The sequence below is a fragment of the Athene noctua genome, chromosome 7 (assembly GCF_965140245.1).
Source record: "Athene noctua chromosome 7, bAthNoc1.hap1.1, whole genome shotgun sequence".
NCBI lineage: Eukaryota > Metazoa > Chordata > Aves > Strigiformes > Strigidae > Athene > Athene noctua.
This window is the reverse complement of record NC_134043.1, coordinates 28,207,169-28,224,198: the sequence shown is the minus strand read 5'-3', so window position 1 is coordinate 28,224,198 and position 17,030 is coordinate 28,207,169. Positions and strand designations below refer to the sequence as shown.

The 17,030-nt window shown below is 38.0% G+C and overlaps 1 protein-coding gene across 3 annotated transcripts in view; it reads left to right on the top strand.

The window, feature by feature from the left end:
* TRAF3IP1 (TRAF3 interacting protein 1) overlaps positions 1-17,030 on the top strand; it is a 45,679-nt gene that overhangs the window by 4,298 nt on the left and 24,351 nt on the right. For 2 of the 3 annotated variants that reach the window (XM_074911143.1, XM_074911145.1), the window contains exons 3-7: positions 1,056-1,217; positions 3,093-3,227; positions 3,385-3,849; positions 5,040-5,117; positions 12,848-12,923. In XM_074911143.1, the coding sequence (XP_074767244.1) occupies positions 1,056-1,217; positions 3,093-3,227; positions 3,385-3,849; positions 5,040-5,117; positions 12,848-12,923 (916 nt within the window). The remainder of the gene's footprint in view (positions 1-1,055; positions 1,218-3,092; positions 3,228-3,384; positions 3,850-5,039; positions 5,118-12,847; positions 12,924-17,030) is intronic. The other variant, XM_074911144.1, reaches the window with a different exon arrangement.

Genomic DNA, 17,030 nt, shown 5'->3' with positions numbered 1-17,030 from the left:
AGTTTGAATGTGGTAGTTCATACCCTTTTGAACTGAAGCCTATTAAAACACACATAGAAAGTTCTTCTCACATGGGTTTACTTTTTAACAGGCTAGTAAAATACTTTATCTCCACTCGTGACTGTAAAGGATGAGTGAGTAGACTTCTGTGCTGGACCTGGTGAATATTCCTTGAGTTTTATTATGTTTTATTAATAAAAACCTTCTTTTTCCCCCTGAGTATTTTGCAGCTGTAGAGACTTCACACCATGATTTCATTCTCTGAGCCAGGAACCCTCCAATAAAATTTCCCTTGGTGGGGGTTTGTTTATATTGTCTTTATTTTTTTTTTCTTATGATTTTGCATAATCACTAAAAGACATCGTCTTTACTGAAGGGCACTTGGGGAAAGTTGTTTGTAAAGTATAATTATAAAACTAAAACACATCTGGTCATTGTGGAGATAAAAATATGTGCCTGTATTCCTCTCCCAGCGTCTTTCATATGTTTTCTTTACTCACTGTTAAGTCTGATTTGTAAAGTGTGTGTACAAGCATGTAAATCTCAGTTTAGACTCACATTAGTCCTATTAATTTGGGACTTCTCTGCTGAAAATTAATCAGGACAAGAACTGTCCTTCTGAGCAATATCTGCTGTAACAGTCTTTTTAGAACTCTTTAGTGATTCCTTTGGTAATATTTGCCATAATTTCTTAAACAAAACTTTTATCTTCTTTAACATGTAATGCTTGAAAATAGAATGCGAAGGGTCCTATAGCAGTCTTAAAATGCACTGGAGCTAAATGATCAGCATACTAAAAAGGCAAAGTTATACTTTCTCTTTAGTCATTCCAGTTCAATGTTCATCCATTATCAAAGCTGTGATTTCTTAATCAGAAATAAATAGCTGTATAAATCAGGAGCAGCCCTCTTTGCCGACCTTACAAACCACGTGCTGCTCTTGTTGTACAAATGCTTTCTGCAACTATTCCTTCCATCAGAGTTTTTCTAGTCTTTAGGTGGTGTGTGGAATTATTTTGGAGTCTCAGTATTATTTCTTAATTGCTCTTTTACCAGGATAAAGATGCCAAAATAAGCTTCCTTCAGAAGGCAATTGATGCTGTTGTAATGGTAACAGGGGAGCCACTGTCAGTAAAACCAGCGCGTGTTGTGGCTGGACATGAACCAGAAAAAACCAATGAATTTCTTCAAGCAATTGGGAAGTGTTGCTTAAATAAGGTACGATATCACATATATATTTTATACACATGGTGATATATTATCAGAACTCATTTGCAACAGACATTATTAACACTTATCTGCTATTTTTTATTACAGAAGATAAACATTGGATCACTACTTAAAATAATAGTAACAACAACAACAGAAATAGTATATGATCCTTAGCAGAGTTTAAGCCAGGTCCCCATGCAAATATGTTCTGGGTATTTTAGTGCTTTTAATGTATACTCATTTTTATTTCTCACCTTATTCATTGGTCATTTAATAACATCTATTTGATTTGAAGACAAATATGAAGCTTCAGAACTTTTAAAACTTTTGGGTTGAGACACATCAGACACCTGAATTATATGACCTGATGCTGCTGCTTTTGACTTTCCTTCAAAATTTTAGTCAAATCTCTTATTATAAAAGTAATTTTCCAATGTGCTACCTTTTTTTATTTATTATTTTTGCTTTTTTGCATATGGAAATGCAGCAAAGGAGAAATTTGATAACCTGTTAAAAATAACTGCAGGGGCAGTTCTTAAAATAATGTTGCATTCTTAAAATAAATGTGTCATTAAAAGTTATGGGGATTCTTTGCTTATAGGTGTTACAGAGATTTTGGAAATCCAAAGGTATTGTCGAAAACTGTTGAATTAATGAGGGTGAAGAAATTGTGTATATTTAACTATGAAATACTACAGTGTTTGGAGGCTGTCTGCAAATTTAGTTTGGATTATCTTTGATAATCTAATCATAATTTTGTTTCAATTAGCTGAGTGCTTTGAGTTTCTTCCCTATGAGTTGCTTGAGAGCAGGAAGGGGCAAAGTTGATAAACATATCCACAGAGACTGGATGAGTTTGAAAATGTGCTTGATGGAACAGCTTTGAAGAATGTTGTGGTGAGATTTAATACCCAGAGGATGTAGTCCACCCATTTTAGCTAAGATAATTAGTGCCTTGGCTTTTATTGTGAAATACAAGCTTGATGTGCATTGTGGAAAAGATTTCCTTCATTCTCTAGCTTGGTACGTACTTACTTGTAGTGCTGAGCTGAGCACACTGCTTGGAACTATGTAGTTCAGGCAAATGTTGCTAATGTGCAGAAGTTTGTGTCTAAATGTGAAAAACCACAAACATTCATACTTTTGTATTTACAAACCAAGAATCAGGAGTCAACCCCCAGGGCAATAGCAGTTTTAGTGATCTAAAAGCCATTCCTGTTTCAGGAAGAATATTTCCCTGGCAATGTGATGATTTTTTCCTTTTTCTGTTAATGTAGTAAAACTCTTTGGCACTTGGACATGATGTTAACTTGCTGTCTAAATTATCTAATTAATAATTGCTTGTTATCTTAACAAATGAACTAGGTACAGAAGTTTTTTAAACAGTATAACTGCAGCTTTTTGGAAGTAATTCTTAATGTAGTTTTCTTTAGTGACTATTGCTGTTTAAGCAAGTATTAGGTGAAAGCGGAGTGGCGTAAGAGTGGATATAAATACAACAGAATGTGGTTTTAAGGGTGTTTTAACCAATCTAGCCATCATGATATAACGATTTGACAGTCATTTACTCTACTGTTTTGAAAAATATTTAAGTTGTTACAATAAGAACTGCTATTATACTATAATACATTAAAAGCACTATATATTCGGTTACCTCTTAAATAAAATCAAATTATTACAAGGAGGTATTTGATGTAAGAGCATTGTTACTCCTGTGAAAGAATGTTTCCAAAAGAGCAGAAGTAAGAGCTTTATTTATAAAAAACAACAAACCCCAATGAAAAACCCAACCCAAGACATGTTGATTACAGAGTTAGGAATAAAGGAGACATTTCGTAAAATAACTTACTTGATTCAATGATGTTTTTCTATTCCTTGCAGCTGTCCAGTGATTCTGCTGTAAAAAGGATCTTAGCTGGGGAAAGAGTTGATGCTAAAGGGAAACCTCCCTCCTCTAAATCTCAAGATAAAGAAAGCAGAGAATCCAAAACAGAAGAACACAGAAGCCATAAGGAGGTAGGCATTTGCAACTTTTGTGGGGTACAGGGGCCAACGCTTTTTATGATTTGTTTGTTTGGGGCTTTTTTACCGTGCAGTTTTGTCTGTGTAAAGTAACTGTGTGATAGGGTTGCCTTGTATTGGAAATAATTTTTAGTTTTCACTTGCATTTTAGGGTAGAGGAGACACTGAAATTAAAGACAGAAGCTCAAGCAGAGACAGAAAACCCAAAGGAGATTTGAAAGAGAGCAAAAAAAGAGAAAAGGAAAGTGATAAACAGAAGGATAATGAAGACAGGCACAAAGACCCTGAAAAAGACGCCTTTAAGGAAGGAGAAAAACGAGAAAGGGAAAGAAACAAAAGCATAACAACCAAGCAAGGAAGAGAAAAAGAAAAAAACAAAGGAAAAGGAGACCTAGAACGAGAAGATTATCTTGAGCATGATAAAGGACAGGAAAGAGAGAAAAAAAATGAAGGAGGAAGAGAAAGGGACAGACTGAAAGGAAGAGACAAAGATAAGGCTAGGGACAGAGAACGAGAGAAAGACAGAGGAAAAGATCGGGAAAGAGATAGACAAAGGGACAGAGAAAAAGATGGGGAGCACTTAAGAGAACATGGAAAGGATAAAGCAGAGAAAAAGGTAATTTAAATCTCATTTCAGAAAATAATTTTTTGCATGCTGTGGTAGGACTGAAGTTTTCTTCTAAGGACCTTGCATGTTTGTGTTTCTGCTCGTTTAACAATTAAGTACTTTCTTTAACGGCAGTTACTCTCATGAAGTGAAGGTGTGGATTTGATCTGGTAAGAGTGTGACTGAGGCCATATGTGTAACTTCACGAAACATCTTGAGCCACCAGACTCATCTGACTGTGCTTCCTGAACATCTAATCTGTTCTGAGCTATGTGTGTCTGAATTCCAATCACGTTAGATTAAGTTTGGCAGAGAGAGGTGACGGTGACCATTGGAACTGTGTAATTCTATCTTCATGTGTCTTCCCAGTAATGTGTGCTGTTGTTGCAGCTAGAGCCAGCTTTTCGGGAAAATGGGGCTGAAGAGATTTCCTTTGGACCATAAGTAGTCATTAATATCTCTCAAGTTTACATCTTCTATAGCAGGACACACAGGATGGACTTGTACATCTGTAGTTTTTTTCTGGCTTTATAGATTAAGCTGCTGACTTCCAGCTAGGGTTTTTCTTTTTTTTTTTTTTTTCCTTGAAAGAACAGTTGGGAAGCCCATCTAGGTCAAATCATTTTCCTCTTGAAATGGTGCTCTATTTACAGTGGACTCCCCACATCAGGTTGCATCTTTGAAAATGAACAGATCCACTGTTTCTCCATACTTCAGGCCTTCTCAGAGTAAGGCCTGAACTGCCTTAAGAGACGTCTGTTCATTGCCTTTCTTTTTACTGTTTTTTTTTATCTTCTCTCTTCCTCCTCTAAATATTTCCTATTCTCATTTTCTGTTCTGTTACATGATTGTTCATGGTATAAATGTGGGATTAATGGATGTCAGAGATGCTTCTGTTAAGGGGTAGTTTAATTTTGTTAGATGTGAGAAAGCACTTCTGTCAGTACGTGTCTGCTGGCCTTAAGGATTCTTGCCTTCCTGATATTACTCAGAGAGAACAGTATTTAAGTGTTGATTTTGTTCAGTTAGTCACCTGTTTGGAGGAGACAAAGTAAAGGGGGCAGGTAAATGGATAAGGTAGATGGGTGCATGTTGTAATGTGCTCAGTTCAACTCTGTGCTCCTTTCCCCTTTCACATTATTCAGGTAACTAGCTCACTTCTCAGCACACTGAATTTAAAGCAATTAATTTATTTTCAGTCCACAGATGCTGAGGAATCCATGCTTAGAAAAATACAGAGGCCAACAAAAGACAGCAAGTGCCAGCCAGATAATGAGGTTAGTAGTATAGAAGATCTGGGAAGGTGAATATTGAAAGCGTTGCATTTAGAATGATGTGGGAGTCTGCATGAAAAGAATGTAGGATTGAAAGGTAGGTAGCTGACAAGTTCTAGGGCTATAAAATAGAAACTTGTCTGGTTGTTTGGTGTTTTTGGTGTGGGTGTTTTTTTTTAAATTTCTCTGAGCTTGGACAAAAAACCATTTACTTAGTTTATTTAATTTTCTAGATTTTATTTCTGTGTATTCATACGTTGGGTACTTCAGGAGAAATATTTGTTCAGAATTTTCTGCTTATTCCTCTGAATCTTTCCTGGAAAGCTGTTAGGTTGTTGGGGTTTTTTTTCAGTACGCTAACAGAAGTTACTGTTTTGGAAAGCAGATGAGTCCAGTGTTGTTTCTGGGCCCATGTTTTGCAGCTGGATAATGGTAGGGCAGAATAGCAACTCACCGATTGCCTCTGAACAGTAGCTGTTGCTTGTGGTACTATTGTGTCTGCATCTGCTGCTTCTTGATGACCTGAAGCAATTTGTGGAATTATGGCTAAATGTTTAAAGAGTGAGCCTTCAATAAATTAACCTAAAGCAGCTTAAGGCTAGAAAAAAACAGGCAGGATCCCAAGTCTAGCAGGAGTCTCTGTTGAGAGTCTATGGGGCACTGACATCATCGTGTCTTCTACTTGAGATGACAAATTTATAGCTATTCTTTGACTGAAATCCAACCAAACTTTTTAAATTATTGGCACTTGGAGGGAGAGTTATAAAATAGTTTTTAGCCTGAAGCAAATGTTCATGGCCAAGTTAAACTTCCTGCAAATTGGGTCTCTAATGGAAATTCTGAGCCTCATCCCAAACTATCGTAGTGCTCTTGGGCACCACAATAATACACTGGGGCAGTAAAGTTTCATTTCCTGTCTTAAGTGCTTTTGGGAGTGATTCCAAGGCATGTGGGTTTTTTACCTTAAATCTAGATGACAAGCTTTCCTCTACTTGCTTGCGTAACAGTAGATGCTGGTTAGGTTTTAGGTGATGAAAACACACACCTTAGACCAGTGTATGACAAATAGTCATCATCTTAAGACTGTGAAAGACAAGAAATGAAACGAAAATGTTCCCAATGAATTTTTAGAGCTGGAGAGCTAAGATAGTTGCACAAAGTGATTTAGAGGAAATTCCAGAATGAAATAATGGGAAAGTGCATCTAATGGACTGTGGTTGATCTTCCTGTCCTCACAGTAGTTTCACAGCAGGGTAATGCCTTTATTTCCACGGATTTACCCTGATTTAAAATAGTGTAGCTCCATTTAAGTCACATGGCAGTGAAGCAAGTGTATTAAAAAAGAAGGGAAACAATTTCTGTCTTTATGCACATGAAGAGTATTGAATTATATTTTGTAGTCTCTGCTGCATAATTAATAAATTTTCAGCATCTGTCTTTAGCTTTTTGTAAATACAAGTGAAACAATGTGAAGCAGCCCCTCTCAAGCAGTGGCTGTTACCCACTCTTTTCTGCCCTAAGGATTAACCTCCTCTTCCTTTCTTGTTTGTTCCTGTTGCGCTCATTTACCAACTTACCCAGGCTCCTTTATCCTCACACTCCTAGCCATAGCTTCTTTTTCCTTCCAAGCCTAGTCTTACATGGCTTCACGTTGTAGTGGGCTCTTTGTCTTCCACTTGACTTCTGTCTTGCTTCCTCTGTATTTGAATTGGGTCCCTTCTTCAGACACACTTCTTGACAGCATAAGAACGTGGAAACAATCAGGGAAAAAAATGAGGAAATGGGAACTTTTATTTCACTTGAGATGTCCACAGAATTTCAGGCTGAATGGCTTTTATGCTGCATTTACTTTAGAGAACAAATTCATTTAGATTTTTGTTTTTCATATTTAACATGTACAACAAAGCTATCACTTTAGTTTAGTTCCTGGCTTTGCTCCTGTGAGATTAGGAGTCTTGATGAGATTCTATCTGTGTTCATACAAGTCATAATTTTTCTTGCTGCTAATTGTTAGAGGTCAGCGTTAAGATGCTACTTAAATTTTGACAGGTTGACTTTTTTTTTTTAATTTAATTTTCTGGTCCTAAAGAAACTCTGTATATAGTAGTGATCACATGGGTATCTATAATTTTCTGGAACTAAAAGAAAACAAGTGTAAGTAGGAATTAAGAAGAGACATTTGGCTAACACATGGCAATCAGAAGACTACTTGCTGCTTCAAGGCTAGCTGTTGCATAGCACCCTGTTTGTGATCAGAGCAAGTTGAGTTTATTCTATTAGCTCTCAGTCCATCTCATGAAAAAGTCTTGTTTGAAACAGACACTTCACAGCATAACTTGTTGAACTCTAAATAACGAAGATAACTTTGACAAGAGGTGATTCAGGTCATAGAGCTTCTGAGCATATGGTGCTGTTTATGTGAAAGTGACTGCAGAACAGGTATGTCATTTACCCCTGAGGCCAAACACATTGGAGAAGTCTCTTCCATTTTACAGATGGCTGCTGAAACTCTTGGCTAAGGCTTTTTGTAATATCCTGTCACTTTTGGCCACTTCTATAATGACTTTTATTTTTGCCCTGCAAACTATATTGCTCTGGAACTGGTCACTTGAATCAGCCTCTAACTCCTATCTAATGAACTTCTATTTCTGTTGGAGCTCATCTTGACTATACTGAAACAACTACTGAATGAAAATAAGACATAACTGCCCTAGAAGCAGCAGCGAGAATTGTTCTATGGAAACCTGCTCGTTAAAACTTATATTTTAAAAAGTAGGATTTATCTAATAGTTCTTTTTGTGTTTGAAAGGTTTTGATTAGCATAAGCTGACACCAACAGAACACAATCTTGTGAACTTTCATTTGAGGCAAAGACAATTGTTTGATATTTTCTTAAGTTTTACCTCCACAGCAATCAAATTGACCTTAGCAAGTAGAGATCTTTCCTTGTTGCTGTTGCACACTAATAAATTCTGCCTATTAATCATGATAACCATTTTAGGAATAAATATTGGAAATACTGACAATTTGAGGGAGAGAGCAAAGAAAGCTTTTGAGAGATACATAGCTTTCAGTAAAAGCATTAAAAATGAGCTGTATTTATTTGTTGAGGAATAGTCTGTTGCACAGAATTTAAAAATGTATTTATATATGTGTTTGTATTTATATAAAACTTATATGCACACACTGTTGACAGTATACATGCAAATACGCCTTCTGGCACTGTGGATCTGAATAGAAGAAAAGTATCATGGAGGGTTGGTTGAATTAGATTTCTGTTCACAGACTTAATTGTTGGTTGTTATTATTAGTGAACTGTCAGTAAATCTGATGAATTAGAGGGGAAAAATCAGAGTGGCTGATTTATATAATGATTGTGCTCCTGCTTTGTTTGGGTGGGAGTGTTTTTTCTTCCTTGGACTGTTGATGCATGGAGTGGCCGTGGCTAGAGGAGATGTATGTAAGCATAGACAGAACTAGTTATGAGAGCAGTAAACAAGTCACTGATAGAAACTGGTCATGACATCCTTTCATGAATGTAGAGGTTGGTTGTAGCATGGGAAGGAAGAAGAATTAACAGTTTGGCAGGATGTCTTTTCAAAGCATATTCTTCTTCTTGACCTGCTGAAACATTAGAAATAATTGTTTTCTTATGTCTTAAAACTAAAGTCAACCTATTTAAAGGTTAATAATGAGGACAGAGAAGCAGACTGGATGGTTTGCAGCAGGCTGCTGTATCCTCTCCAAATAGAAATGTAATTACTCAAAACTGGAAAGTGGATCCATCTAGGCTTTTACTTTAATATGTTTTTTCCAGGATGGTGTGAAATGAAGTGTAAGATTTCTTTTTAATGGCTCCAGTGACAGCTTTTCAAAGTCTTGGAGCCTCTGAATTTGTAAGAAGAATGACCTATTTTATCTCCCTTTGGAAAGACTCAAATCATAAATATTGTGGGATTTATGTTTTTGTGTGCTACCATAGTGATTAAATTTTAACTTTTACTTTGCACCTGTTGCCAGTGTGCACATGTGGCTCTACAAAAATGTTAAGCAGTGTTTGTAGTCACTACCTGACATAAATAAATGACTAAATCCACTCCTCCAGAAGCCTCAGCACCTATTCTCAAGTCCTTCCCCACCTGTGCTAATAATTACATCACCCAAAGAGCTGCTGAAGTTGAGTGTACCAGATGTGGCCTGTGGGCCCATAGAGCCAGACTGTGATGGTATGTGAGGGGTTTTTTTGCTCCTTGTGTAATGTTGTGGCTGTGAGAGATGGTAGTAATTATGATGAACTAGTATTAAGATTAACCACTTGAATATTAGCTATGCTTTTTGGACTTCTGTCTGTTTTTCTTTATAACATGCCACTATTTCCTAAAGAGTGAAACAAAAATATTGGTAGCTCTGGTTGTGGGTCCAATAATAACTGTAATAATCCAGTGAAGATAGTATAAAGTCAAAACTAGTTTATGTCAAAGCAGGGCCATGTACCAACCATTCAGCTAGATTTTTATGAAGCGTTGGATGTAGGGCTTTCTCCTGGCTGACTGAATACCTGAAATTCTGAGCGTGCACGTTATATTACAATCATGGAGGTGAATGACATGTAGCTTCTAAAAGACCTAAACTAACTGTTGAAGCTGACTCTTACGTAGACTGCTTACTTTCCTATAAAGCACCTCCAAATGGTTCAGCTTCTCAGTTTATCACTATTTGCATACTGTGATTGTTGTTAATAAGCATTTCTCCTTTGTTTGTCAGGAACTTCTTTTGAGCTTGTGGTGCATTATAGCATATAAAAAAGCAACATTTGCATTCAAAGCAAACATCATTATTGTTCCTGACACATAAACTTCATTCCCCTCCTTCATGTAGCTGTCTCTCCAGCGCTAGTGGGTACATTGTAAGCCTGTAGAGGTGGGATATTTCTCTTGCATGGTCACCTAAAGTAGTTTGAGTGAAAATACTTACTAGTGTCCTGTATTTTTAAACATCTTGTTGTGTTATTTTCCATTACAACATGTATGGTCTGTTGTCCTATATGCAAGATATTATGGAAAATGAATATTTTGCATTGTGTAACTTGACAGTTTTCTTCTGCAGGTTATTGGAATATATAATGTTAACATTTGCATGGAAATGGAAGAACTTGTAATTCTCATTTACGTTATTGATACAGTCATTATCAGCAGGGTTGACAGTAAAACTTGATGCAAACTTTGTGGACTGTTAGTTCACACAAACTTCAAAAAAGCAGATAAGGAGGAAATCCTCTGAGGTGCTGAACATATTTCAGGATTTTGAATGAGATGCAGAGATGCATTATAGGGAGAGAGCACAGAAACATAAAACGGTAATCTGTAAATCACCTGTACTACTTCTGTTGTGTTCAGAGGTGGTTGCTTCCTTTTCAGCAACAAATGTATCTAATGAAATCAGGGAGTTAGGTCAAAAAGACAGGAAAGTTATTAGAAGTATGAATGGCTTGTTGGAAGCTACTGGTATCAGTATGTACAGTACTGTAAGAAGTGTGAAATCCTGTGTGCATACATAGTGGGCCAGATCCCATCGCTGGCCCCATCCTCTAGGCTACATGAAAGCAGAAGTCATAGAATCTTTTAGGATGGGAAAGACCCTTAAGATCGAGTCCAACCATTAACCTAACACTGCCAAGTCCACCACTTCCAAGTCTGCCCCTTCTGCTAGCCAAGACTGGTGTAAGGGTATGGACTACCTCCTTCCCACCTGATCCCATACTCAGGAGTTTTATTGGGCTGGCAGGAGTACTCTGTTACATGTTGCACCTTTTCTGGAGAGCTGCCAGTCAGAGAGGGACCTGGGGGGGTTGACTGCCAGCTGGCTGAACAGGGGCCAGCAGTGTGCCCAGGTGGCCAAGAAGGCCAATGGTATCCTGGCTTATGTCAGCAGTAGCATGGCCAGCAGGGACAGGGAAGGGATCTTACCCCTGTACTCGGCACTGGTGAGGCCGCCCCTCGATGACTGGGTTCAGTTTTTGGCCCCTCACTCCAAAAAGGCCATTGAATGACTTGAGTGTGTCCAGAGAAGGGCAACGGAGCTGGTGCAGGGTCTGGAGCACAGGTCTGATGGGAGCGGCTGAGGGAACTGGGGGGGTTTAGTCTGGAGAAGAGGAGGCTGAGGGGAGACCTCATGGCCCTCTACAGCTCCCTGAAAGTAGGGTGCAGAGAGGGGGGATGAGTCTCTTGAACCAAGGAACAAGTGACAGGACAAGAGGGAATGGCCTCAAGCTGCGTCAGGGCAGGGTCAGACTGGCTCTTGGGAAGCATTTCTTCCCAGAAGGGGTTGTTGGGGGTTGGAATGGGCTGCCCAGGGCAGGGGGGGAGTCCCCATCCCTGGAGGGGTCGAAGAGTTGGGTTGACCCGGCACTGAGGGATCTGGTAGAGTTGGGAACGGTCAGTGTGAGGTTAATGCTTGGACTGGTGGATCTTCAAGGGCTTCTCCAACCTAGATGAGTCTGTGATTCTGTGATTTGAGCCCCAGCTGTGCTTCAGGTCGAGTGAGTAGTAAATCTGTAGTATACCCTACCTGTAGTAGTGGTGACTTTCTTGGACCTGCCCCTCTGCCTGCTCTTGCTGGGATGTTGTTTTGAGCCTTTTGTAGGGCAAGTGCTGTAGGTGCCTTCAGCCCCTCAAGCACTACCTGTGCATGGGTTCTGTTATTCCTTTGCATGCAAGGGACCTCACAGCCCCAGTGGCCTTGTCTCCGGGGACCGATGTTGATCTCACGAGAAGCTGCTGCTTGTGCTTGTCTTTTTCCCAGCCTCCAGCCAAGGGGACCTAATGATTTCACTTGCTCCTTTCCAAGGATGTATGACCGTTGTGTAACATAGTGCCTTTGCGGAAAGTATTGTCAGTCATGTGTCCTTGACTTTGGGCAGTACAAGCTGTATCCAGAGAAAACATAATGATTCTTGTGTGTGCTTGCCTGCTTTCATTTCCTGGCCTGTCTGAATCACTTTTGGACTAAGGTCAGAGTCCTCACAAGTGGCCTAAATTTTCTTCCAGTTTAATATTTTCTACTTTTGAACTCTTATCCTTTCTCCTGTGCCAGTTGCACCTTCAGACCATCCATTGCTTGTTTGCTGGTCTTTCTGGCAGGACCCGTTTCTTAGTTTGTCCAGGGTCTTTGTCCAGGAAAGTTGCTGTTTGAGTAAAGGACTGTGCAAGTCTATTGGCACAGTTTTTTAGTCTTTGTTTCTATTTTGGAATTAAAATTTAAAGACTTTGCAGAAGGTTAAACTGGGTTATCTGATGTAGCTGAAACATATAGGTGATATTTAGCATTTTACTCCTTTCAGTAGCTCCCTGGTAGCTAAGCATTGTATCTTAAGACCAGAAGTGGCATCACAGATGCTCTACAGGGTTCACAAGACTGCTGTGCATTGGATAGTCTTACTTGACATTTGGAATTTGTCTTTACTATAGTGAAATCTAATCATATAGATTCATTTAAAAGAAAATACCTAGCATGTATCCAGGATAAATATCTGTAGACTTTGAGGAACATACATTTGATATATTCTTAACATTTGACATATTCTTATGTGTGGATCAGTTTTGTGGGTATTTTTATGTATAATGCATACTGATTAAAAAAAGCAACGCATTAAATAAATATATATTTTTTTATATACAATTATATAAATTTGTGGGCTGGTTTTTTTTGTTTGTTTTTTTTTTTTTTTTTGCTAGAGTGAAAGTCCTGCAGGAATATCAAGGCAGCCTTCAACAAAAGGACCAAGGCAACGCGCCAAACCCGGAGGAGAAGGTAACTAGAGAGAGGATATTATTTCTATTAAATATGCTGGAGGGTTATTGAATAGGAATAGCATAAATACTTAAATATCCATGTTTATTGTTTTCAGTGCTTTTTTTATACTCTGCATTTATGAATCCAATAGGCAATTTTTCTGCATGGATTTGATACACAGAAAGTGGTACTCAGTTCAGTTTGCTCGAGTTCCTCATACACAATTGCAGAGATCAGTTCAGCCTGCTCTTGATATTTATTGTTCTCTCTGAATGGGCTTTTCTAGCTGGTCTACAACTATTTCTGTTAGTTTCACAAGGACTGTTTCTTTGCTTAATAATCTAACAAGTTTAGAGAAATGATGCCTTGCAAAACTTTGGCGCTGCTTTTTTTTTCCTATCACTGAGGATTAGTGGACAGTATGTTTGAGTTGATGAAAATATTGCACATTACCTTTACATAAAGTCACATGTAACAGTTTGTTAAATGTTTACAACAGAACAATATTCAGCACAGTATTTTTGTTATAGTAAGACTTAAGATATGGTGTTTAAGATTGTTGTAGTAAGATGAAAGATATTTTTGGGGCAAGATGTGCTTTCCTGTAGGGATAAATCACACAGCCATGAACACTGAATTTGTAAATTTATCCCTTACTAATATTTGGGAAGAGTGCCCTTCCAAAATTTGTCTAGGGAATCCAAACTTCACTTATTTTCTTAATTTTTCAGTTGGTTTGCAAGGATCTGAAGTTTTACTGTTTGGTTATTAGAAATTTAGGGTTTATAAATGAAAAGATTGTATCTGTCACACTCCCCCCCCCAAAAAAAAAGAAAAAAAAAGGCGTGCTTCCTGAGATTAACTGAGTACTGGCTAGTGCAAAAAGGGATTTACCAGGGTATTTGTTTGATAAAGCAGTACATTAAACCATCCACATTTGTGTTAACTTTCTGGGGTTTCTTCGTGAAAAGATGGTTAGGTGAATTCAAGTTTAGCCAAATCTGTCTGAGTTATTTCAGTAGTTTGAAATGCTTACAATGTGTCAGGTGTAAGCTGGAGAACAGGTGAAGATAAGGTGTTAAGCAAAACCTCTGGCGTGCAGCCCATTTAATGATTAGAGAAGATTCCTCTGAGTATTGAAACAATGACACATGTTTGAGGATCTTTTGACTTTCTCCAATGTCTGTTGTTATGGCTGTGGTCAACTGTATTGCTCCTGGGCTGATATCAGGCTAGGACCTTGGGATGTGAGTTGGAACAGGGACGGAGATCTGGGTATCATCAATACTGGATCTTATCCCACGTCATCCTCCACAGTAGCTCAACCAGGTGTGAGGAACCAAGCCCTGCTGCATTTCTGCTGAGAGTGCTGGGGAAGGAAGGACAGAAACTTGTTTGTTACAGAGGAATTATCAGTGGGAAATGAGAAGCTGTAAAAAGCCCATCTCTTTGTGGCAGCCAGGTGTCACGCCTGGTAGCGGTGTGGCCACCACCCTGAGTCTAGACAGTAGATACGGAGGTAGCTCTGTAGTCATCTCATCCTTGCTTCTGTGCTAAGTCTGTCAAGGCTGTCAGTTGTGATAATAACTGTGGTATTCATGCTTGTCCTAGGAAGTGGATTGATATGAATTGTATTGATTACAGGCCATTTTAGCAACCTCTTTTGAGTTGTTGTTGACTGGAGCTATTTAACAAATGGTACAATCATCAATAAACATCTCTCCTCATCTGCCTCACACCTGCCATTAGTCATTTCTCTTTGTCCCTTTAGATAAGATTTTAGTGAAGATTTTAGTCATGAGATGGTTTTAGCTGAATATAGCAGACAGTTGTGTTAGGCTTTGCAAATAAGTAAAGAATTTTATCTGTTAAGGTGCTTCATTGCAATTGATTATGTCACCAGCTTTTGTATGTAAGTGTATTAAACGCTGTATTAGCATACTAACTGGAAACTACATTATCTTCAGAATATTCCAAGTACTTAATACTTTCACATCAGGAACAAAGGGATCTAAATTTACTATTGCTAGCCCTTTGTATAAGAAACCCAAGAGGAAAAGCCTAGAGAAAAATATAGGTAAGGAGTTAAACAGGCTGGTACCTGCACCTCATATGACAACAGTGTCTGATTTAAAGGTTTTATCCTCCCCTACTCTTATTTCAGTGACCAGATTATTTACTATCATTCAGATTTTTCTTTCAACAGTTTTGTGCCCTGGGTGATGATATTTTATTTCACATGAAGAAGTCATTGTATGTAAATCAGTTTAACATCTCTGTTCAGAAGATATAACACCTGTGGATTGATGCCTCTTAAATAGCTAACTCTGGCGAAGGACGTAGCGTTTAGACTAACAAAAGATAAAGATCTTCACTTGATCTGCCAATGTCACTATTATTAATCTATGTAAAGAGATTGTGTGTTGCTGCGTGTCTTCCCAAGCATCCATGTTTTCTTTGGGTTTCTGTTTTAGTTAGGCTTCGATGTGTCTGAGGCAAAATACTGAAGCTATATCAGAGCTTGAGTAGTGTTTTCAGAATAATCAATAGCCATGTTTTGAAAAGTATGTGGGGGGAAAAAAATTAAAAAGATGTTTAGGCAACTTACATACCTTGGAAAAGATCTGGCACTTTGGATATGAATGTCTGTTGACTTAGGAGCTTAATTCAAGTTGATGCTTGAAAATTGGAAATTTTACATCACATCTCATGTACATCTCGTGCTGTGAGATTTTAATAATTTTGCAGCTGAAAAATACCATCTGGTTTCCATTAAATGTAGTCTTATTTTACTGCTTAGTGATCCTTAGCTGATGCTATAACTTTATTATTTTCCAAGATTTGAATATTTATTTTATAACCTGTACTGTCACTAAACTACAGTGACCAGACATGCCCCATTTTATAGGATCATCCCTTCTTTAAAATCAGGATCCAGTTTTTCTGATAAATGAAATATGGTTAATGACTTATCCTGTGTTTTGGCTTTAAGGTAAATATTTTAAAATACTTCTCTCTTCATAATGCAGCAAGTCAGTGCACTCAAATTTCAGTTTACCTAAGCGATAATCGCTTTGGGGCATTAGCCCTCTTTTTGTTCTAATGCAGCAGAACTGCAGTAGGTGAGTAGGGCTCATAGGTGCTCCAGTAGGTAATCCAGAGAGTAGTAAAAATCTTTTGGAGCTCTGATGATGCCTGTTGCACACTGTTCTCTGTAGTCACTGGTGACAATGATCGGAGCTTTCTGTATTTTTTTAATATTAAGCTGGAGAAAATAAATGCAGAACAGGAGAACACAAAAAGGCTAGTGTCATGACTAAACTTGCAATAAACAAAACTGAAGTGATGAATGGAGGACTGATTAAGAAAAACCAGGTATATTTGCTATCCTGGTAATTAAAACAAATTATATCAGCATTTGCTTACCACTATTATGAACAAATTCCTAATGGTATTGGAGAAAATGTTTTGAGGTTTTTTTGTTGTTTAATTTTTTTCCTCATAGTTAATGTTGCATTTATTACTATCAGGCAGTAACTGCTTTTATAGTTGCAACATGTCTTGCAGCAAAACTTGTATCATGTAATAGAGACCATTTTTGCTAATTTGGGACTTGATTGATAAATTGAACAATTTTTTATAAATTCGCAGTTGCTTTTAATTGCGATCTGAACAGGTTTCCTTTCAGACACTGAATTACTTCCTAAATTGAAATGATGGAGTAAAGTTCTTCACTTTCTACTGTCAGTTTGTTTTTTCTGCTAAGCTCCAGACCTGATGGGTAACTTGTAGCACTGCTGTATAGGTTGGTGATAAATGTTTAAATGGTAGTTTCAGTTTTATTACATGACACTTCATCCTGGCCTTAGCACAGGTAAATGAAAGTTGACTTTGCTGTGTGTTAATCTCCTCCTAAACTAGTAGAACTCATTATTTCTGCTGCAGTGTACTATATATCTTTATGGATGTTTCCTGTGGTATGTATGGGTGGAGGAGTAGTTCCTCCACTGTCGATCTGCATGCTTCAGCTTTATGCTGCATGGAGTAATTTAATCACTGGTTTTGGAAATGTTGAATATTTCAACCCAAGCATTAGGCAGGGCTTGATCTAGTAAATCTTTTCCT